This window comes from Hirundo rustica, chromosome 7 (assembly GCF_015227805.2).
Source record: "Hirundo rustica isolate bHirRus1 chromosome 7, bHirRus1.pri.v3, whole genome shotgun sequence".
In the NCBI taxonomy this organism is placed as follows: Eukaryota; Metazoa; Chordata; class Aves; order Passeriformes; family Hirundinidae; genus Hirundo; species Hirundo rustica.
Window position 1 is genome coordinate 19,513,446 of NC_053456.1, and position 26,192 is coordinate 19,539,637.

At 37.1% G+C, this 26,192-nt stretch overlaps 1 protein-coding gene across 9 annotated transcripts in view; it reads left to right on the plus strand.

Moving 5' to 3' along the window:
* UBR3 (ubiquitin protein ligase E3 component n-recognin 3) overlaps positions 1-26,192 on the plus strand; it is a 103,952-nt gene that overhangs the window by 67,792 nt on the left and 9,968 nt on the right. For all 9 annotated transcript variants that reach the window (XM_058421267.1, XM_058421268.1, XM_058421269.1 and 6 more), the window contains 4 exons: positions 1,033-1,118; positions 11,281-11,386; positions 18,597-18,697; positions 25,281-25,405. In XM_058421267.1, the coding sequence (XP_058277250.1) occupies positions 1,033-1,118; positions 11,281-11,386; positions 18,597-18,697; positions 25,281-25,405 (418 nt within the window). The remainder of the gene's footprint in view (positions 1-1,032; positions 1,119-11,280; positions 11,387-18,596; positions 18,698-25,280; positions 25,406-26,192) is intronic.

The window sequence follows — 26,192 nt, forward strand, 5'->3', positions numbered from 1 at the left end:
ATTAAAGTCATCCTGTAGTTTCCTCTTAAGTGTATTGGGGGGGGGAGGGGGAATGTTCTTAGCTTGGATACATAATGTGCCTAAAATTCTAGAATAGATTTTAATATTCAGTCACGTTATATCAAACCTAAAATCGTTTCATTTTTTCATTAAAGGATAAAATATGTTTAGAATGAGATTTGCAGTTTGGAGTGAATTTGCAAAACAACATTTCAGAATAGTAGAATTATATTCCTTTATTTTAATTTTTAAAATATATGTTGACTTACTAAAACAGGCTTTCAGAGAATATAACATAAATTGTTTACTCCAAATCTTGAGAGTAAAAGATAATGCAGTCGTGAAATGTCCAATTCCAAAACTAAACAAAAATTATCAAATTTGGCCTAAACAATTGGTGCCTAAGCATCAGATTGCAGTAATAGTAAGAAAGAAAGCATCTGTGTGACATGCAGAGATTCAGTGACACAACTCCTGTTTCATACTAATGAGCTGCAGTGAATGGCTTTTCATTCAGAATTAACCTCCAAGGCTTTTATTAGCTAACTTATCTATAAAGGGCAGCACTTTAATTATCATTTAGACTGTATTCATACTTAGTTGATGTCATATTCATTGTACTCTCTGATTGTTTAAAGTGAAACAAAAGCTCTGCCAATAAAGAGAACACTTTTTAGATGTGTATGATTGACTGAAAGTTAGCCAATCTGTATATTGTCTTTCCAGATTTGCACATAAATTCCCTTATTATGCTGTGCGTGCATACAGAAGAAATCCACAGAATTAACGTTTTTTAAATTCTTCTCTCACAACTCAATACAATAAATACTGTGTTAATATAAAATCATATATGACAGTATCTTGATAAGGGTTGTTTTGTTCTGAGCTATATTTTAGCAGTATTTCACACTAAAGATTAGTTCACAGTTTTCTTTTATTTAGTGTTTGTTGGGAGTTTGTCATGATTCATTTGTGTCCATAGAAGCTTGAATAATTGTTGTTGCATTCAATTCTGCTATGTTTTTCTTACAGAACAAACTTGGAACTTGAGCTGGTCCATCGAGGAGGGAATTTGTGTTCAGGAGGGGCAAGCACGGCTGGGAAAAGATCATGTTTAAGTAAGTTCCATCTTATTAAATGCAGTATAAATTATTGGAATGTTGAATAAAGATGTCTGGTTCTTTCTGGTATTTTCTAAATGACATCAACCTTTTCATTTTAAAACCTTTCTCTTTTTTCTACCGTAAGGAGTCTCTGGTTTTTTGTTTCTGTTAGAAAAATCTGAAAACTAATTTGTACAAATTCTTCATTAGAACTGTTCATGTCTTGTGAGTACAATTATTTAGAAATCAATTGTCATAGTATGCATGTAATATTTTTTAATAAGTTTGTATTTTTGTGAGTAACATTGTAAGTGTTGTATGGGTAAAGCAGAAAAGCTTTGTTTCACCCTGATTGTTGTTAGCAATAGGAAAGAAGTTTGTGTTAGCTCATGACTTGGTGTCATACTTAGAAATAGGCAGCCACAACATCCCACGTCTTTAATTTGCCTAGTTCTTCCACAAAGCTTAGAAAATTGTCTTTCATAGAAATTTTCAAATTTTTTTGTTCTGAAACCTTTTAAAAATTTCAAATAAAGCAATGTCTTGCTGCCAAAAGTGTTTTTTTTCTTAAAATAAAGTGTTTTAATCTTTTACTGGAATATAAACAGTTACAAGTGGGCATTTCCTTTTGTCAGGAAAAATTGGAAAGCCTGCCAGAATACTGCTACTACTAATGCTTATTTAAGTCAAGCTTATGTAGCAACGGCAGCAGATTCCATTGGAAAGAAGAAAGCTTAGGCCCGCCTCTGGTCTTTTGGTACTCACTTTCTAGGCGATGCTTTCCTCATCCTTTGAGGTGACATGCCACCAAAGAAACCTCAGCAGGAGCTATGCTGTTCAAATTCCCTCTAGGACAAAAGCCTTCTGTTACAGCCAGGAAATGTAGCTCAACTAATTTCATTCATGTGTTGGTAATTTTAAAAATAGTTTTGAACCGTACTGCACATTGTGTTCCCCCCCCCCAATAATTACCCTCCTTTCTCAGCCAAAAAAATACCTGGAAAGTGCATGTGTTATAAGAACATCTCTAGATCACTGTGTGCAGTTTTGAAGCACTTAGTCAGCCAGGGCTCTGCAGATAATTTATGTTTAGATTACAATGTATTTTTAATTGTATGCTTCTCTAGTAAGATGGACACTTTCTCCCTGAATTTTAGCTTCTTGCTAATGTGTTACCCATTTCACAGGCGCCTATTTGGGAGAACATGGTTGAGCAGATTAGAGTGGAGATTTCAGCTTAAAATGGAAAGAATTTTGAAAGTGAAAAAATGTATAATGATGTTGCACATAATGAGAGTGTCTCCTTGTTTTCACATGGCTTTACTGGTGATAAAATTTCTTGACATTTAGAATTTAGGAATGTATGCAGGGAAGTGGCCAGTAATCTTCAAGGGGTTTATCTCACTGATTGTTTTTCAAAATCAGGACATCTCAGGTTTTATGTGTGATTTATATTCTAAGATAAAAGTGGAATGACACATTCATGACATCTTAAAACACTGAAATGTTTGACGTCCCATCAAATTTTTGTTACACGTACCTATTTGAAAGCTAGCTAGCTAGATAAATCGATCTAAAAGATACTGGCTTTTCTGATGGCGCTTCACCAACTAATGTCACTAAGTGCTGGAAGATTATGATTTTGCAGAGTGCTTGAACCACTGGATTGGTGGGCAGCTTCCTTTGTGTGTACATCTCTGTAACTTCTCTGTTGCTATTGCACTACTTCAGTTGATACGAAGGGAGGAACTACCTCAAAGTGGTTTTTCTTTGGTGTTATTTGAAGAAAAAAGAAAGAATGGAAAAAAATGCCACCAAGTTAAGCCTGGTAGCTGACACTAGGTGGTTTGTAAAATACATTATTTAATTTTTTTCTTAGTCTTACCACACCATCCCTTCAACATCTTCTTGCATAAGGAAGGACTCTTATATTCTTAGGACCTGATTTTGCATGAAAGTGTGCCTTTTGCTGGCAGGCTGTGAAAAGATTTGCCAGGAATTTTAATACATATTTCTCAAGCTTTGAAATGCATGGAAAATGCTTTAATCACTGGAGAAATTTCTTTTTTGAATTACAAAATTGGAAATGATATATGGAGGATGTATTTCCACTGGAGAATTGTCTTATGCTGGGTGGATACTTCAGCTAGGCATGACAGTTCTAAGTCGTGTTTAAATTCATACATCATATTTACCTATTTTTCCAGCCTTTTTAGTATTTTGCCATCGACTCTGTATGTCTCAGAAAATGAACAAGTTTTCCTTTCTTCAGAATAGGTTACTGGAACAAACTAAACTTACCAAAAGTTGGAGATCCTTCTCACACATGAGAAGAATCTTACATGAGAAGTAAAGAAATTGTCTTCTTAAAGAGAAGCTTTAAAATCACATCAACTGTTGCTTTTAAAAATATGTGCTAGTTTACAAAATGTTCATAAAATACATCTTTTTTGGTTGGAAATCCACTGTGAAACTGAGCATTAATTGTCTGTAGGAAAAGTAAAATAGCCCTGTAAGGATTACTTTGTTTTCGTAGAATCACAGAGGCTTAGGTTGGAAGGGATGTTAAAGATTATCCCCTTTGTATTCAGAATTGTGCATATATTTAGGGAGAAGAAATTTTTTCCCCATGATGTGATTCGACTGTTTAAATATACTTGCACACATGGGTTTGATCTGAAATTGCTCGAATATTGATTGAAAAATATATTGATGATTTTTTTAAATCTGATAACACATTTTGGATTTTATTTTATTTTTCCACTTACAGTACATTGCACTTAGTTTACAATAATATTTTTCTGTTCCTTTCTTAAACTGTTGTGTAATTTTGAGTGTGTTGTACTAGTGCTTTTCCCTTTAGCAGTTGCTAAAAGGATTATAGTCACATTTTTGATTAAGGGCTGTGGACAGCATCTTAGCACAATGCATTTCATTTTTTCCCACAGTTTTGGGTAGAATGCTAAATTTTCTTTTTTACCTCTAAGTCAGTCATATTGGTGTTCGTAAATATTTATCTTGCACTCCAGAAACATTCAAGGCCTTTCAGGTAAATGCATGACATATATTAATGTGTTATTGCATTAAGCAGCATGGAGAAATGAATGTCATCTCTTCATTGTTAAAATGTCCACATGTTGTTTATGTTCTGTATTGGAACTTCATAAAATTATGTAGTAATCTAGGCATATTCAATCTTGCATTCAGATAGACATGTTTTTTAATGTAAGGTAATGGGATTCTCCTAGAACAGACCTGTAGAGTGTTTCCATTTATTATTATTTTATTTAGGTTTGCACATTAGGCTAAATATGACTAGTGGGAGCAGAGTTAGCTTTACCTATACAGCAGGGTTTATTTTCACTAAACCATTATATAACTGTGTGTTTCCTTCATTGCCCCTTCCATATCCTTGCATTTAAGTTGTGAGGAATTGGAGTTCTGTTAGTCATATTCTGAAGTATCACAATACAGTATTTATCACCCTTCCAGAGTAATTAATTTTTATAAGAGCAATCCTGTTTTTGAAGTTTCATTTAAAATGTACCTTCAACTCCTTCATTATCTTCTGCAGTAAGGAAAGAATGGTTTTTAATATCCATATCCCATCTAGAGCTTCAGTACTGTTTTGTTAAGGTCTTCCTTGCACAGTATAGAAATTGCTTTTGTTTTTAAACATCTTTCATGTCAGGTTCAGCTGAAGTAATCTAAAACAACCTGGCTTGGCTTTTTCTGTATGTGACATACTGAGGAGGTGTTTTTGTGATTAAGCATACCACTCTATAGTAGTCGTGTAACAGCTGTGAAATTCGGTGATTAGATATTGTGGAAAATAGAATATGTTGTCCCAGGTGAGCTGTTACAGCAGCAAACATCACAGAAGATGGTGGGAACAAATAGGTCAAGAGCTGTTTATGTAGATTGCACCATGAAGGCAGCTCCTCTTGGGAAGTAAAATTAAGAATGATTAATGTAGCTCTTAGTATCAGTGACCGAGTGCATGTGAGAAGAATGGTGAAGAAAATTTGGCTGCAAAATTGCCATTTTACAGCTTAAAGTTTTGTGTGTGTGTAACCGAAAAATGCATATAGTACCCTATTACTTTTTACTTAAAAATCAAGTCCTATTTGAAGGACTGCATTACAGTTTTAAAGTCTATGGCCTTGCAAAGTCTCTTGGTTTTATGGAAAATTATGATATATAACAACTGTACAGATCTCATTTCTCTGTTTTATAAAGTGTAATAGACCTGTTTGTCTTAATTTTCCATATTTATCGAACAGGGTCAAAACACAGCATTAAGACTGAACAATCATGATTTCTCTCTACAGTTTTTGTATAAGGCCTTGAGCAACCCGGTCTAATGGAATATGGCAGGGGTCTGGGGGGCTTGGGACAAGGTGATGTTTAAGATCCATTCCATTCCAAGCCTAAGCATTCTGATTCTCTGACCTCTCTTTAACTTGGGTAGAAGTTTTTCTTTGCTATTTGTACACTGGTAATCTTGTAGTAGTTGGTGAACAGTTACACAGAATTTAAAAGTTACATATAAACAAATTTATAATCTTCCTTTTTAAACTTTGAATAACTTTGAAATAGTACTTTTCTTTCCATCTGTCTGGTTTATTGCTTATTGCTTTTTGGTTGTTGGTTGTTTGGTGGTGGTGTTTTTTTATGTTGTTGGTTTTGTGTTTGTTTTTTTTTTTTTTTTTGTGGTGGTGTGTGTTTTTTTTTTTTTTTTTTTTTTTTTTTTTTTTGTGGTGGTGGTGGTGGTTTTTTTTCCCCTTTGTGAGAAGGATAGGATTAGGGTTTGGGTAAAGATTAAATATTTTATCCTCTTGTCATCTGGCTTCAGTTTCTCTGTAAATGACCTCCTTATCCTTATGCTTCCCACAACTAGCAGTCCGGCATTGTAGCATCAACTGTATTAATTGGAAAGGACGTTATTTACAACTGGACATCAAAAAAATTATTTAAGAGTTGTTTAAATTCTTCTTAGGTAGAACATCTAGCACCTTTGTAACTTCTGTAATGGCTCTACACATTGAGAAACAGTATTGCTTCATGGGAGTTGTTTTTGTTGGTTGGTTGGCTTTGGTTTTCATTTGCTCATTCATCTGAAGCCTTTAGCTTGATTATGGTATTAGTATCAGTTTAATCAGTACTTTTAGTGTTTTTGTGAGCACAGAAACTCATTGTTTCTCTTAATGATTCTTCTGTGTCAAATTTTTCAACCATGTTGAAAGTAATGGCTGTCTCCATTTTATCAATATGGACAGTGACACTAGCAGCCACTTAGAATTTCCTGTTGGGAGAAAAACCTAATTCTTTTATGATTTGCAAGATTGAACTGCAGCTGTCTTTTCCCTATAATCATTTTTGTGGAAGTGGTTGCGAAGAGTTCTATGCAGCTCTCTGCAGCCACTGAAAATAAAGAGAATAAAAGAAGTTTTCAGGAATGCCTTGCTACAGTGGGTTTCTGTGGTTAGTTGGGCTTTTTGGTGTTGCAGGGTTTTGGTTTTTGGATTTGTTTGCTTGGTTTGGAGTTTTTTTTCAATTAGGAGCTGTCAGTCTGTAGATCCTTGGTGCCCATTCATGCTGATTTGATTTTTTTCTCAGCAGCAGATGATCTTAAGTATTTTCTAAAACACTTGGTATGCCATTAATACCTAGTGTGGGAGAAGCAAAGATAGGTACTGTTAGAATTCTGTTGCTGACGTTGATTTCATATGCTGGTGAGTTTGGTGTAGAGGGTAATTAGCTGCTTCATCCGCAATTAAGACTTAGTGAAGATGTAAGAGATTTTGTAAAGACTATCCATTCTTAATGTCTTAATAGACTTTTCTTGACCTTCATGTTGTTTTTACTGATTCAAGTCTGCTGGATCAGTGATGAATGGGAAAATGTCAGCAGGTCTTTGCAGCTGGTGCTACGTGGACAATGTAAATCTCTACAAGGAGAAAAATATTTCTCAATCTCCTTATTGATAGTGACGTCCCATTTGGTTGTATCAAGTGGTTTTAGTTATAATCTGCGTTCTTCTTGATAGTCCCAGGAAACTTTGGGAGAAAAAGGGACAAGCATCCCTGATCTGGTAAGATCTTCACAGTTGAGATGAGGATGTTTTCAAATCCACCTGCAGTCAACTGCTGTGTCACTGTGTGATGTTTTCACATTGTAAATATGAATACTAATTTAGGGAATGTAAAAAGGGAACTCTGGATTAAGACAGAAAATTCCATGACAGCAGTATATATCCTAAAATAAAGAGAGACTAGGGTATAAACACATTATCTAGACTGCAAGCAAAACAGAGGCAGCTAATTCCTTAGTTTTCTTTGTTTTCATTCTGACAGCACATTGCTCTACATTGTGGAATTGGAATTAAGAACAAAAACCCATCATCTGATTTGAACTCTAGTAATCTGAGAGTTTACTTTACCAGTCTAGAGACTAGAAAAGGAAGTAGAAAAAAAGGCAGCAAAACTTATGTAGATATTTGGGATCACTTTGGCAAAGATTAAACCAAGGTTACGAGACCAAAACTGAAATTTGAATGCAACTTCCTGAATCACTCACTTTTGTCAATTGTGCACAGCATTTTTAGAATTTCTACCATTCATCTATCAAATTGCTGTCTTTTTATGCCTTGAATTTAGTCTTCTTTTGTACTGTGCATATCACACTGAACCTGAAAAGGGGTGTGAAATTGCCTTTGTGGGCCCCTGCTTTTTGCACTGTAACACAGCAGAATATTTTTAAGAGCTTTGTCAACGTCTGTAAAATGAGTGTGCTTTATTATTAAAAACAGTAAAGAATGCAGCTGCAGGTGCTGGTGCAGTGTGGATATGTAGACAAAACACCCATTATCTTTGGGGTTTATGACAGGAGCAATATTGTAATGCTTCCTCTTACAGAGCTTCAGTCCCAGGGCAGACAGTGTCTTATCCATTGAGCTGCTCTTTTGAAAGTACAGATTCCAAATGAGTTTATTGCTCCTCTCTCACAATAGATTAACTCCAAGAAGTAAATCTACCAAGAACAGCAGTGAAAATAACAAAATAACAATAGAGTTATTTTCATCAGTTGTAGAAATGGATTGAGGAATGCTAATATGACTGAAAGCTAGTTCTAACTGCTAATCTAGATGATTTTGTGTTGCATTGTTAAGCTTTACACGAGAGAGTTGTGGCAGCAGTGCATCAGTGTAGGTAATACTTGAGTCTAGGATCGTGTTTAAAAACAGTAGTAATCTTGTTCATTCAAATGTCTAAATTTTAGAGTTCTGCCAAGCCTCTGATGACTTGCAGCAATAAGTTATAATGTGCATCAAAATAGTGTGATTTTTATGTTTATTCAAATTATCTGGATGCAGCCTTCTTCAAATATTACAAAGTTATTAGAAGAGGACCATCATATTCAAATTTCAGATTTTGTTGCTGCCTCACTTTCTGAAATTGATACGCTTCCTACAAAAATTGGTTAAGAATGATCTTTTGGTGAGGCTGAGTTACGACCATGTCCTGCCTTTCCCCCTTACGAGGGTGGGCTCTCCTGGCTGGAAGGTGAACTGTGAGGGGAGCGGGGTTTGGGATACCGGGGGGCGGGTTATGGCCTTCCTTGCCCTTCCTCACAGCTTCCTCCTGGGCACGACTGATGTTTGCGGGCCATTGTCATGGTAATGTTTTTGCTGCTACTTGTTTAAAAACAGTCCTTACATGTATTTTGGAATTATGCATCCCACAAATACACAGGAGAAGCCCTCGGGTATTCCTTCGGCTCAAGGCAGGTTTCTGCCGGTCCCTCAGGCATAAGGACGTGGTGCAGCACCAAGCACTTGGTGCGCAATCAGTTCTTGCTTTGCGATGCTCTGGCGTTTTCCTTGGTTTTCTCCAGCACTTCGTAGTGGCAGTAAGTGGTAAATGAAGCAGTTGGAGCGACTGCGCTGTAGAGCAGAGCTAAAGCTCGGTGTGCGCTCCGGGCGGGCGCTGCCGCAGAGGCCCGCAGGCCGCGGTGCCCGAGGGCTCCCGCCCGGGGCCGGCTCAGCCCCCGCGCTGGAGGCGCCTCCAGGGGCGGCACAGCGCGGGCGGCGCGGCTGCTGAACGGCCCCTTCGTGCGCCGCCTTCCTCCGGCGCTCCCGAGCGGGCCTCCGTGCCAGAAACCTCCCAGAAACGTCCTAGAATTTGATGCGTGCCTGCTTAATTTCATATTAGTAAAAGCTCAGGAGCGTAGCTGTTAAAGGAAGAGGGGATGAATTAATTACTCCCAACAATTTTCAGTTCTTTTTTTTTTTCTTCATTTAGCGTAGTTGCCGACTTCTGCTTAAAGCAAGGAGAGGTTGAGAGAAAAAAAAAAAAAAGCATTCATTTTAGTGACTAGGCAGGAGGGAAGGGACAGATATTTTCGTGGGTTTTATTCCAAATAAAACCGTGTTGAGGGATATATTTATTATTTTGATGGAATATAAGTATATTTTCAGAGTTTTGAACTTTATCAGCAAAGCAATGTTTTGCTAAGAATCTCTTGCCAGGAGAAAAGATGACTTATTATGTCCTCATTGACTGTTTTTATTCAGAAAGCAGGTGGCAGCTATCAATTCCAATGCCATCTACGGCTCCAATTATTTTACAAACCCCGGGAGCTAATTACAGCCCTCAGGCTCTGGCAGTCAGCTGATTTCATCATGAGACTCTTTTGGCCATCTCGTACCTCTGAGTAATTGTCTATTTATGGAAAATAAATTAATAGCTGCTATTTCTATTTAAATAAGAGGACCTGTGAGGGTGTAGGTTGAGCAAGTGGGTTTTAAAGAAATGGAGAGAGATTTAGAGAGAAAGATGCAAAGGGATCAATTGAAAGAATAAGAGGTAAAAAGAAAAAGTTAAAAGGAAAGGGAGAAAGGAAGCAGGGTCCTAGAAAATTGAACAGGAGAAAAGCATGACACCAAATAGCAGGATACAGTGTGACAGGAAGAAAAAAGTATGCAAAATTGTGGGAATTGATACGTTAATTATGTCAGTATAAACCTGTGAAGATTAAAAAAAAAAAAAAAAATACCGGGAAAAAGGGAATTCTGAATAGTCCCTGATTTAGTTGAAGATATCTCTGCTCATTGTAGGGTGCTTGGAATGGATGACCTTTAAAGGTCCCTTCCCACTCAAACCATTCTGTGCTTTTTATTGCATGTACCTTTCTGAAAATGCTCTTGACCTAAATGGTGCTTGTCTTCTTGGGTCACTTAATGGAAGGAAGGGTTAGTTGTTGTCCTTATTTGTGTGATCATACGATTCATAGATAAATATAAAATGTAATTTTCATAAAAAATACTGCAGTAACTCTCCATAAGTAATTATGCGTCCTCTGTTCAAGAAAATTTACAAGTGTTCTGCAAATGATAATTTTGATAGAGTGGAAGTACAGAAGGTTTTGAAATTATTAATATCAGCAAACTCTGCCTGCAGGTTGTACAGACAAATCTCTGACATTATAAAGACTGTTGCTACTTTAGTGTCATTGATGTGGTCAGAAGTTTGTTGGTTTGGGGATTTTTTTTTTTTTTTGTCCAAAAGTTACCTACAAAGTAGCCATATGAAGACAGAAGGAATAATAAACCTTTTAAAGATGAAGAACCAAAGTGATCGTGCCGTAGGCCAGAACTTGAAGCAATTTTAGATTAAATTTCAAATATGTTGTGCACAGAACTCAACTGTGAGACGAATGAAAGCTAAAAATATATCAGTTAAAAGTGTACTGGTCCCTGTTAAGAAGACTTGTTTAGGAAATCACCACTTCTGGTATAAACTGGAGAGGCAAGTGAAGTGAGCATGGAACCTTGGCAACATAACAGCGTATGAAACAGGATTGGCCTGTAATTAAGTACATGGAGCACCAAAACAACTGAGACCTGGTCAAAGCTTTCTAAACGGCCTTTCTCTGAAACATTTTTCTGTATATACGCATGTGTCCCCTGCCTTCTGTTGAAATCTTACTGCTCTTCAAATCCTTTTTTTTGAAAATAAATCAATCCTTAATAAAATATGCTTGTTAAGGTACCAGCTTATTTGGAATGACGTGACAGGCTTCTCAGAATCTTGCAAAATACCTGATGTCAACTTAATGTAAAATAGTTCATATCACTGTATATGATACTCAGCAATCTGTCTTCTTCCCCTTTCAGATCAGCTGTTTCACGTGTTGGCCATGCACATGCGCCTCTACAGTATAGACTCCGCATACAATCCCTGGAGAAAACTAACCCAGCCATTGCAGGATAAAAATTCAGAGCAAGTATTTTATTTTACCCAATATCAGTTTTACCTGGTGAAAGAAACATCCTTACAGAGGGACTTTGGGTAACATTTTGTCATAATTTAAATTCTCTGTGAGGTATGCTGATGGACTTAACATCTAAAAATTGTATGTATGAATTTGTAAAAATACGTTCTCTGATTTCTTTTACATAAAAATCTGACAAATACCAGTTTTGAGCTGAAGTTTAACTACACCTCTTGCAGACTTAAGCACATGCAAATAAAATAGTATTTGGTAAGTGGATAGGGCACTGCTGTTTGTGGTATGGATGCTCAACAAAATTTACATTGAGATAAGTTGGTAGTTTATTGAAAGCTGAGTAAGGATTAATAGCTGTAAATAGGTCTAATATATGTGAGAAATAATTATATTTTAGGCTAAAAATTTTCATCAAGCTTATTTTAAGCGAGTTACTTACCTGAGTTTGCTTTTAAAACATGAACCTTATGTACACACCTGCATGAGGATTAACTATATAATAAATTGAACCATGTACTTTGAACCCATCACTTTTCAGATTCTACCTTGATGACGAGGAGAAAGGTTTCTTGCCTAAAACCAGATTATAAATTTTACTTATAAGAGGAAAACAGTACATTTTTTTCTCATAGCACCTTAAGCATCTTCTTCATACTAAGCTCTGCATTTTGTAGCTTGCAATTATGTCAAAAGACTGTCCTTTTAGTGCCTGTCCAGCTTTTGTTTGTCAGTGCTTTTAGGGGACTGAGGTAAAAAGCATCAAGCAATTTCAAAAACTGATCTAGAATAGTGATGCCACAATCCTAACTGCAGACTGGGGAAGACTATTAAAACAATTGTTCTCATTTCTAGTTTAAGATTTTATTGTTCTCTTGGACCCAGGCTTCTTTTGCAATGAACATTAGATTATTGGAGTAATTAAACTGTATTAAGAGATTAATTTATAAACCATTAGCAGAAGAAAGCTTCAAGTATTTTGTAAGCTGAACACCCATGCTGTTCAGCATGCATTCAAACTGCTTTGGGGGTCTGCTTTCATGTGATTCGGATTGGTGCCTGACCTAGATTGAGCAGTGGGATGATGTTAATAAATTTGGTGTATGGTTGGCTGAGTAACATGAGGCAGAATTAAGATCATGTGGCCAGAATGGCTGTGGGACAGATCATACTCGTTTTGGCATTTGGAGAGCTTGCTGGCTTTGGAAGCAGCTGTTAAGAGAGGGGGATACAGAGCTGTTGGAATTCACTGTGCAGTGGTCATGTCAAGGCTAAAGTGCAGTATGTTAGATTTCATTAGGCAGTATTTTGAATCCCTTAAAAATTAATGGTACTGTGGGTCTGTAATGCCTTGCTTTGCAGAAAGGGTTGCTTGCTGGGAATGCATTTGAGCAGTTCTTGTGTTTTCTGCACTGGTTTTCGATATTTCATTGTAGACTTGATGATGCTGGTTTGGCACAAAGTCCTAAATGGTTTGTAGGGAGCTGCAAGTGAGGTAGCATCCATTTTGCCGTGAAATAATTTACTGGTGAGATGCACAGATCCTTTTGAGCTGGAATATTTTTGCTCGCTCCTTGGAATGTTTTCCTTCCTTAGTCTGCAGGCACTAGAATGCTAGTGGAGGCAATTTGAGGACATGTTTTTCATGTATAAATTGGAGCATAAAATGAGTTTCTGTAATTATACTGCAGAAATTTGAAGTGGTAGTTTGACTTGAAGGTGGCATTCATAGCATTGGTGTGTGTGATCTGATTGCACACTTCTTAGAGCCTTTTGAGAAATACAGAATAGCAGATTTTTTTCAGGTACAGGAAAGAGTGCTCAGAGCAATTAGAAGGTGAAAACCGATGAAAACTGAAAAAGCTGAAGAGGATGGCAGAGAAATAATCGTTGCAGATTTTAGATGTGAATGGCATTCTGCCACTTTGACATTAACAAAGTCATCTAAATCATCAGCCTGACCTGCACATGAGACTTTCAAGCAAAGACTTGTAGAAAAAAAAAAGTCAGTGAGAGAAAAAGTTCTATATTTTCGGACTGTACTACTGTGATTCCAAACAATTTAACTTTAGGGAAATAAAATAACTTCAAATCAATATACCATCTTTTTCTATTTAATTTTCATTTTAATTTATTATTTGAGTTGAAAGCAGATTTCCAGAGAAGCTCATTTAATCTTCATTTATCTAAAAGGATGATTTTCAAAATGGAAAGGAAAAAAAAACCCCACACATGCAAAAATCTGTGGAATGCAAGTGCCATTATTTTCTCACCCTCGTTTAATTATAGCTATTTTCTTTAAATATACATAAATATTTACAAATAGAACTACCCAGATGTAGAACCCACAATTTATATCTTGGTTTTCTACAACTCAGCTGTCATTCTTCCTAAATAATGCCTCGGATTTCCTGTGTCTGGGAGAACTGATCAAAGTAACTTGTAAAGAGTCTCACAGAATTGCTTCCGCCGGTTTTGTCCAGTGTCTTCTTAAGGTGTATTTAGATCTTGTAGCTGAAAATGGCAACTGAAAGGAAAGATAGGAAGAAGCTCAAGTGGCTGCAGCAAGGTAAAGTAGAAAAAAAGGAAATTTTGAGCAAGAAGATAGCCTATCAGAAAGGGCCTAAGTATTGTGAGCTGTTTGGAAGATGCAGGGGGAAAAAGAAGAAGCTAAGTCTGTGAACTGTGAATGGTTCAGTAGATTATTTCTCCTGTGCAACTTATGTTGCAAAATTCAATGTATGCTTGGTCCCACAGGCTGTACTTAGGCAAATTGTTCTTCTAGGGACAGGTCTGGTTTCAATAGTGATCAAATAAACAATTATTGTGGTGCAAAGAGGGAATAATAGCTTCTGGCAGGGGGCAGGCAAGGAGCAGCTGGAGGCAATAATTACTAAACCCAGATGTGAATTTAATGGACTAGTCCAAATAGTCACAGTTTCAGGAACAACAAACATGAAATGAAAGGATATACGTGTTTTTTAAAATTTAAATCTCCACGAAGGCTGAAATTTTTGTGTCTATTCAGACAGAATATGTCAGCAAGAAGGGATTGGTAAAACATTACGGATCTTTGCAGTAGAAGCACTCGGAGGGAGGAACTGAATGATAAACTGAAACGCTGACTTATTTTTACTACAGTATTTTGCTGATGTTTCATTCTAAGCTAGATCGCTTCAGAGACTATTCATGGTCTCATACTGGGGCAACAAACTGCAGCTCAGGGATAGGACTCAGCAGCTGTGCGTAGGAACCTCCTAAGTCACACCTCCAGCACAGAAACTGCTGTGAAATGGGGAAAAACCCCACAGTTTTTATGAAGATACTCTGATGCCGAGAGAGTAGGATGGTGAGGTAGCAGGGTTTAGTTAAGGTTTATACAAGAGGTGGTCTATACATACATGTGCTGCAGCAGGACTTAAGTTATCTCTTCCATACAACCAAAATCCTACCTGAAACAGCTGTCTTTCAGGACATATGTTACAGTACATAGGTTTTGACAGTAGTGCCAGCTTTAGAGTATTTGTTCTCGGCTGTTTCTTCCCTTCCCCTGTACCATAGCTCACCATCTTCTTTGGCTGTGCTGATGTAACTTGGGCAGGTTGCATGAACAAAGTCAAGCACTGAATCCATGTTTTAAAAAGATTAAATTGAGTGAGTTTGGGAACGGGTGACAAGGGACTGCTGAGGGCACCATGGTAAAAGAGAACAGGAGATGCCCAGTGTTAGTACTGTCAGTGAATGTATAATGAAAAACTGACCTCCTGTCAAATCTGCTGTGACACAATGAAGAGCAAATAAGAAATTGTGATTATATCCAAAGGTGCAGCCAGAATAAATAGTAGAATTCTGCTTTCTTGCAGTGAATATCAGAAGCTGTGTATTAGTTTACCTTTCCACCACCCAGGATTTGTGGGCTTTACTTCTTATTCTGCAAATTGTGAAGAAACTATAAGCTTGCCCTAGTTGATGGAGCTTTACTTTAGGTGTACCTATATCCCTGTCTCAAATTTTCTGACAGTTCAAAGAGGTGTGAGGCTTAGAACTTCTACTTCACTTCTTGAATTTCTACCTTTATAACCAAACCAAAAACTTTTAAGTGTCTCTGGTTGAGAGATGAGGGAACGGGGAGTATAAATATAAGGAACCACCATAAGCAAAATGCTGCATATTTCAGAATACAACAGAATCTCCCATTTCTCAGTATCCATTCCCAAAGAAGTGACTTCTGCAACACCTCTCAGCAGACAAATGCAGAATACAGAGGCCGAGTTTCTCAGCTGTCAGGGGATAGGCAGCCCTGATTTTGCACAGAGAGAGGTGCAGCCCAATTACCTTAGTCTGGAGGAGAGGTCGTTTCCATAGAAAAAGCTGAGTTTTGCATTTTTCATTTTATGATGTGTTCATTTTGAGCTTTTTCACCAGCTCCCTTTTTAAAATTGGTTTAGCATGCAACTGTTATATATTTGAATCATTTTGTATTACTTTGGTCCTATTTGCTGTTGTGCCTGCTTTCTTTTTATTAAGTGCTTCTGTGGCACAAGTTTTTATAGTCAGATTTATCAAGCTTTCATGTATGCATATTGGGGATTAACAGAATGGACAATTTCCATAAAACACATTTCTAAACGCGTTTTGTAATTTGTTTCATTGTCATAATGAAGAAATTTTTGAGGCTCTTAACAAATGACAGAGCAGTTTTTAAGTGTTTCATGTGCTGCAGTACTTGATGTAAGCAAAAGCAGCTTATCTAAACCCCTGACATTTAATGCAGCTTTGCTTCTCAATTCTTATGAACGGAATAAATTAAAAAAGTAATTCAGTTGGTCCTGCCTGTGTAGATGAGTTCATTTATGTGTGATGCTGCCAGTCAATTATGGTATTCTGTATATATATATATATTTAATAATTTTGACAGAGCTGGTATTTGACCTAATTGTTACATGACTATTAAACAATACTGATACCCCCATCAGAAAGAAGTGTTCAGCTAGGTGTGACCAGAGGGAGTAGGATTTTTTTTACATTATTCCAAACTAATTTTTTCCCAAGTTTATATATAAATTAAGAATTAAAGATGAGAAGTAATTTAAGGGATGCCCATGGTTTTAAAGTCATTACACAATGAGGGTTATTTTAAAATTCAGTGTCCTAGATTATAAAGTAGAACTAGCTATAGGTAAAAGCAGAATTAGAGAGACATAGTGAGATGAGTATCTTCATGGCCTCTACATTTTGAAAATGAAGCTTGTTAGTGTAATACAAATTTTTGCCCCCTTTTTCTTTAGAATTCAATATACTGATTTTTAAAATATTTGGATTTTGTTTAGGAGGCTCACACATATATATTTATTTATGTATATTAGAGTGCTTTGAAACAATAATTGTATTAAATGATTGATTATAGCAAAAGGGTTATAGATGGTGTTTGTTCTGTAGCTGTCTGGGTTCATTAATTCAAAAGGACCACTTAGACCATGCTTTCTGTCACTTCATTTTACAAGACCAGTCAGCCGTGTGACCTTAAGCATTCTTTTAATCCTCCTCTTGTATGACTACTTCTGTATGTTGAAATTCATGTCACAGATGACTCCTGGCACTGCCTTCTGTAGAGATGCAAGAAATCAGTAACTATGTAGTCTTCTTCCAAAAGCAGGAGGATCATGTTTGTGGGCCTCAGAGATGATAAACTGGTTGAATCCCCAAAGCTGTTAGAACACTAAACATCCAGTGGCATGCATCCACCACACGTGGGCAGCGTTCTGCAGTGCACGGTCTGCCAGAGCTCAGTTTGTTCCTTTGCTCCCCTGGTGCCGTGGGTAGAGGACTGTTTAGCACGGGAGATTGGGGGTCAGTGAGGCCAGCGCTTGGCAGTGCGGCTCCTGCAGCACGGAGCAGCAGCACCACCGCTGCTTGCCAAGGGCAGGGAAACGCACACAGCTCTTTGCACCTGCGCGTGGGGCAGAAGGGGAAGGCTCGCAGGGCAGGGTGTGTATCATACTTTATCTCAAGCTGCTCCTGCTTGAGATCTCCATCACACCCCAATATCAGTTACAAGAGGAAGAATGATTATCATGGGTTGGCACAGTTTAGTTTTCTGGTTATAGAGAAATGTGAAGTGTTTTTCCCTGCCAGGACCATGGAGTAGTTTTGGCGGGGAGGACAGGGACCTGTCAGAAAGCTAGCCAAGATATTGGCAGCTAGTTTAACCAATAAGGATATGAATGCGACTTTGGAAAAGACATTTAAAACTCCAGTCTTCAGCAGATTGCTCTCTTGCTTTGGAATCAGCTAGGGGGTGACATCGAATAAAACTATTCTTGTTCATTTTTAAACTTAAGCCTGCTTTGCTTTTTCTCCTAATCCCTCCCTCCCACAAAAAAAGAATAAATACTAAAACCTCTATATTAATTGGTGTTTCTGCCCAGTTCCATTAAATTAAGACCATTACAATGATTTTTCACCATTTGATTTTTTTTTGCCATTTGACTCAGCTGTTGAACCTGAAGAATACTGTTGGTCGGAATTTTGTTGAATATTGCTACAAAAAGCTAGAAACTACCTCCTATCTGCAAGCATTTTCTGCTTTTTAGTATAGGAAAAGGGGAAAGAAGATGATGGTACATCAGTAAATCTGGATAGTTGAAAGGTTTGCACTATCTCTGTGCTTATTTGCTTTTCCATCTAGACATCCAGGGAGTTTAATAAGGAGTGTGTGTAAGATTGCATAATCCCACTTGTCATGGCTGCTTGAGCCTTCATTTCTTTACATGAAGGAGAGCAATAGCTTTTCTAAGGTCTCTGTTTTCCAATAGGAGCATTCCCTATAACATGAAATGTGTTCTGAGGATTTGTTATTGTTACAGCCTGGTTACATGTCTGTGTGTGAAATGCCATGCTTTAGAAACCAACAACTGTTTGAATATTCCTTGACTCTCTACATAGAGTTCAGGCAGTTTTGAATGTTTTAAAACATTTCAACAGAATCAGGTACCCAAATGGTAATTTCCTCATGAATTATTACATAAGTAACATTAAATTTTTGAACTGAGATCAGTTTTAAAGTGGAGATCAGTTAGCAAATTGTCAGGTATTAGGCTTCTGTAAGCTTGATATCAAATGTAATACTATTTAAAATAAATACAAAATAAAATATGAAAATGGGTTTATAGTATGAGAAGTGATTTTCTTTTGGTTTTATTCCAGGCTGATAAGTGAAGAACTGCCAGAAGTTCCTGTGCTTTACAGAGATGTCTCATCCCTTTTGCTCATCCAGATTTTAACCATGCCTCAACCATTGCACAGAGGTATGTTACAAAAATATGTATATTGAAAAAATTATGTAGATGAGGCTGCTTTCATGATGGTTTGCAGGATGGTAAATCATAGCCGATCTACTGTGTATTCTAAAATAATGCTTCTGCCTTATCTACAAAAGGTGGCATTGAACAGAAGTTTTTGTTCCGAGTTGACAGGTTTATCTGTGTTCCCTGTCTTTTTGCCTTATCAGTCAGCTATTCATTAAAGGTACAAGAGCTGAACAGAAACTATTAAGTATTTCTACTGAAAGAAAAGTGTCCTTTGTTTGACCTTCATCTTTTGCTTAGAGAGACAGCTCAATACTTCAAGTTGAACTGAGTGCCTAAGGGCAAACAATATGAAAGATTGTAATTTAATTTGAATATCAGAGTTTAAATTGCAGCAGTCTTACGTAAGAGTTCATATATGAAGTTAATTGCTGTGATGCAGTAATTTCAATGAAGACAGCATACAGTATAATTATGAATTAATATTAACTAGATATTAAAAAATTAAATCTTTCATTACTAAAATCAAAGCTGCCTTAAAACCTAAATTACTTTTTCTGTGTAAAAGGAACAGCTGAACCTGATTTCTCTTGCTAATAGGTAATGTATGTTCCAGAATAGGGGTTCAGACCCTCTGGTCTCTGGCTTGATTATTCGTAATTGTACCTTTATTTGAAAATAAGGACAAACAAAGCAAGTATCACTTTACTGTTTCATTGACAGTGAACAGGGTATTTCCCATGGGATCTGTGTGGCAGTTTCGATATCTGCTGAGTTTTGGTAGTTTTTGAATAGGTAAATTCAGGAGCTGTTCTGCTCTTGATGCTTACACCTAGGTAGAAAATGTTTCCCCTTAAGAGGTGTTCAGTCCTCTGTATTGAAAGTTTAAATTCAGCTAAAGTGAGTCTATGTACATCCGTTAACATTGTGGGTTTGTTTTTTCAATTCAATATACTTAAAATCATAAAATCATTTAGGTAGGAAAAGACCTTTAGTATCATCGAGTCCAGTTGTTAAGTACATACTTATGGATTAAGTGTATCCAAAAGATTATTAGACTATGAAAATACTAAGAGAATAAAATGTTTTGCATAGGAAGACTATTGTCAGAAACATACTTTTTAAAACTACAGTTTAGCTCAAATTAACTCCATTGGAAGGACTCAATCAAACTAGTATAAAAACAGTAAATAAAACTTTAATGAGACTAATATCTGAAATTCAGGGAAGGAAGTGTTGAAGATAAAGTACAAACCAGTGCTGTCTTCGTAGTCAATGTCCAAGCATTGAATACCACCTTTTAAGAGAAAGTATATTTTATCGTAGAAAGGACAACATTCAATTAATAATGCATTCTGTGGAGAATTCTGTAAAATGCCTCATATCAGCATCATGTTTTTTCTTTGCTCTTAGGTTTATTGTATGTTGAAGTTGAGAGGGAAATGGCAAGTGGCTGAAAGAAAATAAATGTATCTATTTCAAATCTGTGAAGCATTAAATTGGAAATAAATTGCCATTTATCTTCCTAATTTTTGTTCCATCAAAATGGTTAGGCAGAATAAAAAGAAAGTGTTTCTTTTTTATTTTTAATTCTATGTTTGGAGGCGCAGAGTGGTGTTCACAAAAATAAGTCATAACAAATTTGTTTAAAACTTTTACAGTGGGTGTGTAGGTCACAGTCAAATTCAATGTTTTTAGTTCTTTGTAGAGGGCTGAGGTATAACTACGGTAAAATGGCTTGTGAAATCTCTCATGGTAAGCACAAGGTCAGTGATAGGGGTGAACAAAATCTCTGTTTGACCCTTCTGCTTCCTGAATTGTCTGTGCTGCTTTGCCATTGCCATGGGGTGCGGGAGCTGTGGACTGGGCTGTACACTGGAATGCACACAGGAGGCTGATGCCTGTATGTGCTCACAGATATTTCCAGTATATTCCTTTAACAATAGACTTAGGTAAGTTGCATTGTGTCCTTCATCAAATATGACATCTTTTTTCAAGTCTATACTTAAAATCCTTTTTGTTTACAGCATGTTTTTTTAAAAAAATAGAGAGTGCTCTGTAAGGAGGACTCAAAAACTCATCTCTTGCCCTTCAGATGGCAATTGTATTAACTTCCCTATTAACTGTTAATTTTAAATTCAGACTGGGAATTGCATTAACTACCCTATTAACTGTTGGATGGGTGTTGGTATCTTTTTCCATCTGACATAGATTAGAGCAATAAAAATGTCATTACTGTTCAGCCTCTTCATTCAGAAGAGAAAATTGATCTGAACCTATCAGAAAGAAAGAAGACTGCTGCAGAAAAAACTTTGTGGTGGAGGTCAGCATTTACAAGCATTAACCAATTTGCAGAGAAGGGAATGAGACTGATATGTGTCCCTCTGTAGTGTAGCAAGCAAAATAAGCATTGTGTTTAAGATACTAAAACCATTTGTGAAACCTCTTTTTTCTTTTGAGTTTCACCCTGGGACACGGGCAGAACTTTTATAGGCTTCAAATGTTCAGCATTTTGTTTGAAATTTTTGAAACTGTACAGGGCTGAATGCATAATAATCCACAGAGGAGTTTCTGATTCAATTCTGCGGCAGTTGTTCAGAGGATGGAGTGTTCATGGTGTCGTGAATTGGGACTCCATACAAAACAAAGATTTTGCTTCCAGCTCCTTTTTTACAGAAATAGCAAATGTTGGTGTGTGTACAGAAACAGAGAGAGTGGTTTGGTGGTTATCAAAACCTAAATCTGTCTTTGTAAATTGAATTCAATACCTCCCCCACACCAGTCCTTTCTGCAAGACAGTTTTTGCATGTCGCGGTCATTTAATTGAAATTGTTACCATCAATTGTAAAAAGTTTTCTTTTCCACCCCCTGACTTGGGACCCCGTGTACAGATGTCTGGATGTACAGAGTGTAGGTTCTAGCGATTTCAGTTTCTGCATTGCACTGAATGTAAAGAGAAGCGGTGTAGTGATCCAGAGTGTTTCACACCCAGGTCTGCGCGAGCAGGAGCGAGCCTGAGGCTGGCAGTGCACGGCAGTGGTGGTCAGGGGCCAGCAGCGTCCCGGCGCTGGGTGCGGTGCCAGGGGCCAGCAGCGCTTGTTGCACAGCCCGGCGGTGTCTGCAGGGCTGCTGGGAGACACCTGCCGTTTAGGAGTGCTGCATGTGTTCCAACCTGAAAGCTCCTTTTGGGAGTTGAGACCAGCCTCTGTGGACTCTGGGAGAGGTTTTCTTTGGTGTGTACAACCTAAATTCAGCACCTTTTCCTGTAGTACTGGTTAGGCTCAGCTGCTGAAGAGGCTGACCTGGGTGTTCTGACAGATTCTTCTTTTATAAAGCTTGACTGACGTGTGACAAAAGTGCAGCAAGCAGCTTTCAGACAAACACTACCACTTTTTTTTAGTGATTGGATAAGGATCTTGACTAAATATAGTATGGATGTAATCAGCTTGAATAGTATCCAGTTGCAGTGTGGAAGCTTAAATATTTATCTGTATCTTGGAACTTTAAGATACCTTTCATGGATTATCTGAAGTTTGGTGCTGTCTTCCTTTGTTCTGAAGTTGCATTTTCAAAGAAGGGTTCAAACTCTAGATCAAGAAGAATATTTTTCAAAGATGTCCTTCAAAATTTAGTACAAAAAAGCCCTGTGTCCTTAATTTTGCATCTGTTTCTCTTTGTGGCTTCCTTCTGTCATCGTTGCGTGCCAGGGTATATCATCTAATTTGATAATGAAATTAAAAGATATATATTGTTGATAATATGCTTATTTATCTGCACATTTTTTGCGCTAATGTTAAAATTAGAGTTCTAGAAGTGTTTCCTATTTAAACTTAATTTTTAAGGGTGTTAGTTGATGCATATAATGGGATGAGATGTCCTGAAATTATTTGGTTCGAGAAAGTTTTAAAAATAGGAATGTGAGAGCATTTCTCAATATTACTCAAAAATAAGTATAGAAGTTCTGGATTTGCCTGTTTTGAGTAGATTGACTTAGCCACATTAATAACACATCCAGACTGTCAGACTATCAGATTAGGGACAGGAGTGCTAAATGCATTTTAGTGCAGAACTTTGCTCGGTGGTTTACTTCACATCCTTGCAAGCTTTAGAATTATGAAATTGAAAAGATGATATAGCAGAAGCACAACCTGCCCCCGGGCACAGCAGGAAAACAGCACACAGCCCCCTCAAGCACACTGCAGAAAGTCAACTAAAGTTGCTCTTTGCAGTAGCCAAGAATGTAACAGCTCTAGCATTACAGCTACCTACAGCTGTCAAATATTTGGCATTTTAAGAGACAACACAGTAATGAAGTGATAACTGATGCAGTGACTGATGTTTTAGTATGTTTCCCATGGGGTGTTTCTATGACTATAAAAAGCCTTAGTGTTCATTACACAACATTGGGCCTCTGAGCTGCTCCTGAGATATTTTCTGAAGGGGAAAAAAAAAAAGATGAAGTTTGTACAGAATACAGGACTTCTTAAGGGTGACCCAGATGTGGGAGTGGGCAGTTTTGTCTCCAAAAATGTAATTCATAGTAATTTATGAGTCATGTACATGTAAGTAAATACAAGAACATTCATTTAATTGAAGCATAATAGTGGACTAGACATATTTCTGGTGACTTGAACAATTTGTATTAAGGGGGAAAATGGGGACAAAGAGTAATTCTATTTAGGAAACGCCAGATGTTTTAAAATGTGCAGAGACACCCAGTGTTGAGCACTGCAATCACCTGAGCAGAGCTACAAGATGGAGCAGGCTGTGCCAGCTGACAGCAGCTGGCTTTGCTGCTCTACATGCGGGGGGTTTCCTTCATGCTGTCAGTGTGAAATTGATTTGTATTCCTTGTATCTGCTTCTGAGGAGTTAGAACTCAATACCCGAGTTCAGTTCTAGCAACGATTACAAACTCTTAACTCGAGCCAAGGAGGCAATTTCTGCAGTTCTCTGAATGTGTGTGGTTTCATCTTGTAGATTTCAGTCCCAGAAAATTTCCTGAGAGCTTGTCTGCTGTTACTCCTCAGGGGTAGGATCACTAAGAAAATGGACTTTTCGGCAGAGATAAAAAAACATGGCCTCAAGATCTAGTGGGATCTGGTGACTCCTCCTCTTGGGGAAATGTGAAGAGGAAGCATCATTATAGTGCTGCCTGCTCTGGAATGGGGGGATGAACTATAGGACCATTCATTGTCATGTTTAACACAACCTCCATAGGAAGATAATACTGAAAGGAAATTTTTAATCATGTAATAACAAATGACCTTTTAGATGCTTAAATTTTTCTTATAGTTTATAATCACACAAGCTTGTATTCATTGACATAAAAAAGTTTCAAAATCCATGTCTGCATTGATTTGTAAACACTTGTTACATAGACAAACAATTGTTATTTCACAAGTTTAATTATGTTCTCAAGTCTTAGATGTGTAATATTTTAAAATGTAGTGGTGGGTTTTGCCATTAGATGCAGGAAAGGAGAAGCAAGGTGTTTAATTTTCTTGGCCTTCTCGTTTTCGCATATGAAGCTCGTTTAAATCCTTTGGGGAGAAAGAATGAATTTAACCCAATTTTTTTGAGGTGTTTATGTAAATAAAATTGTTTTTCTTGACTTCAAAGCCTGAGAAGACTTCTTAAACCCTTCATTTTTCTCTACATTTTTTAGGTATATATATTAGTTATGTTTATGCTTTAGGAGTTGTGTACGTGATGATAGAAACTTCTTTGATCTGCCTAGATTTAAAAACAAACTAGATAATTTGGGACTGGAAATAGAACCCAAAGTAAAATGATAAAAAAGGACTGCTTCAGTATCTTCATTTCAGTGAATGATTCTGTTCCATTTTAGGAAGTCTTATTTTGCTCCTGTTGCTAGCTTCCCCAAAAAAATTTCAGAATCTTTCTCCTGCAGCCTAGCTGTAGGGAATAATAGTCCTTTAAATATTAAAAAAAACATAAAAATCATAAAGATCTTTGAAAATACAGTAAATGCCAAACTATCTGCCTTTTGTCTTCCTTCTGTATGTACATGAGGTTCAGTAAATAGAACTCAAGTCAGGAGTGTTCTGCAGCAAGTCTTTTATGGCAGGATCCTTATGTGGAAGTGAAGGGTTAGAAACTGGTGTGCTAGATGTTCTTGTGGTGATTTTTAAAAAATATTTATTCTTTCAATATTTGTAAGAGTGTCACCCCTGATGGGAGCCAGAGGAGATGGTAGGATTTGCATTTGCTTACATCTGCAGTAATCAGTAGCTTAACTTGATGTAAGCTTTGGACAAAATATAATTTTGTATTATCACCAAGCCACTGGGATGAAGTCACTGCTAATCAGGACTAGATGAGCATAAGGAGCAGTGGAAAATTACTTGCCCTGTACTTGTTCTGTTCACTATGGCTGCCAAGTCATTTCTGAAAGTCAGTAAATATAGTTATGTGTTGTTTTGTAAGTTTCAAGGGGCTGTTCTTTTTGTTTAGCACTTGCTTTTCATTTCAGAATCGTCATTTCCATAACTAGAGACTCTGTAATCATTATATTTGCAAAAAATATCAAGTGTTTAAAAATTACTTTTTCTATTTTACAGAACACTTCACCTGCATTGTAAAAGTGCTGTTCACTTTACTGTACACTCAAGCCTTGGCAGCACTTTCTCTTAAATGGAGTGCTGAAGATAGGGTGGCATGGAAAGAGTCAGGAGCTCTCAAAAAGGTTGGTTAGTTTATTAAAACATTTGTGAAATTATGCTTAAGTATTTCTGGTATGAATGTAACAAATACTTCTGCTTTGCATGTAATAATTTGTTTCTGCTTCAAAATCTAGTATTTTGTTTCTATGTGTGCAATTTCTGCAGGTTTTTGTACGTGATGAGACTTTAAAAGTTTCACAGTTAATACCTAGTTCCAAAACCAAGTTTCAGATTTGAGTCTGTATCTTTATCGTTTCAGTCTCTTCTTTGTTGCAGTGATTGTAATCAGTAAATGCAGCTTTCCTTCCTGTGAAATTGAAGCTTTCCTATAAACCATGGGCACTGATTCACTGCGTTTCTCTACAGGAAAAGCAGGCAGCCTCGTTGGACAAGAAAAACCCCCTTGACTTTTCCAACTTGCTTGTGCTATTTGTGGCTAGCTGTATTAATTTCTCTCACTATGTGGTCGAGAGTGCTCATGTGATGAAGAGACTGAGAAGGAAATTTGTCACTACTGTTTCCTTGCCTTTTGGTAGTATTTACAAGCGACAGTGCATCTTTCTATTCCAGTTCAGCTGATTGAATGCCAGTTGCCACCAAAGACAAAGTTCTCTGCACTAGCACCAGCATTAATTTAATCCCTCAGTTAACTTTCTGCTCCACAGATTGGTTTTCCCAGAAGGTCAGAAGGATGCCAATGTCAGACCAAAGGAAAGGATAGAAGTGTTGGGATCAGGAGAAGAAATGGGTATTACCCCTTTATGCAGCAGCTGGGCCTTAGATGTAAAATGAAATGAAGACTGAGAAGCA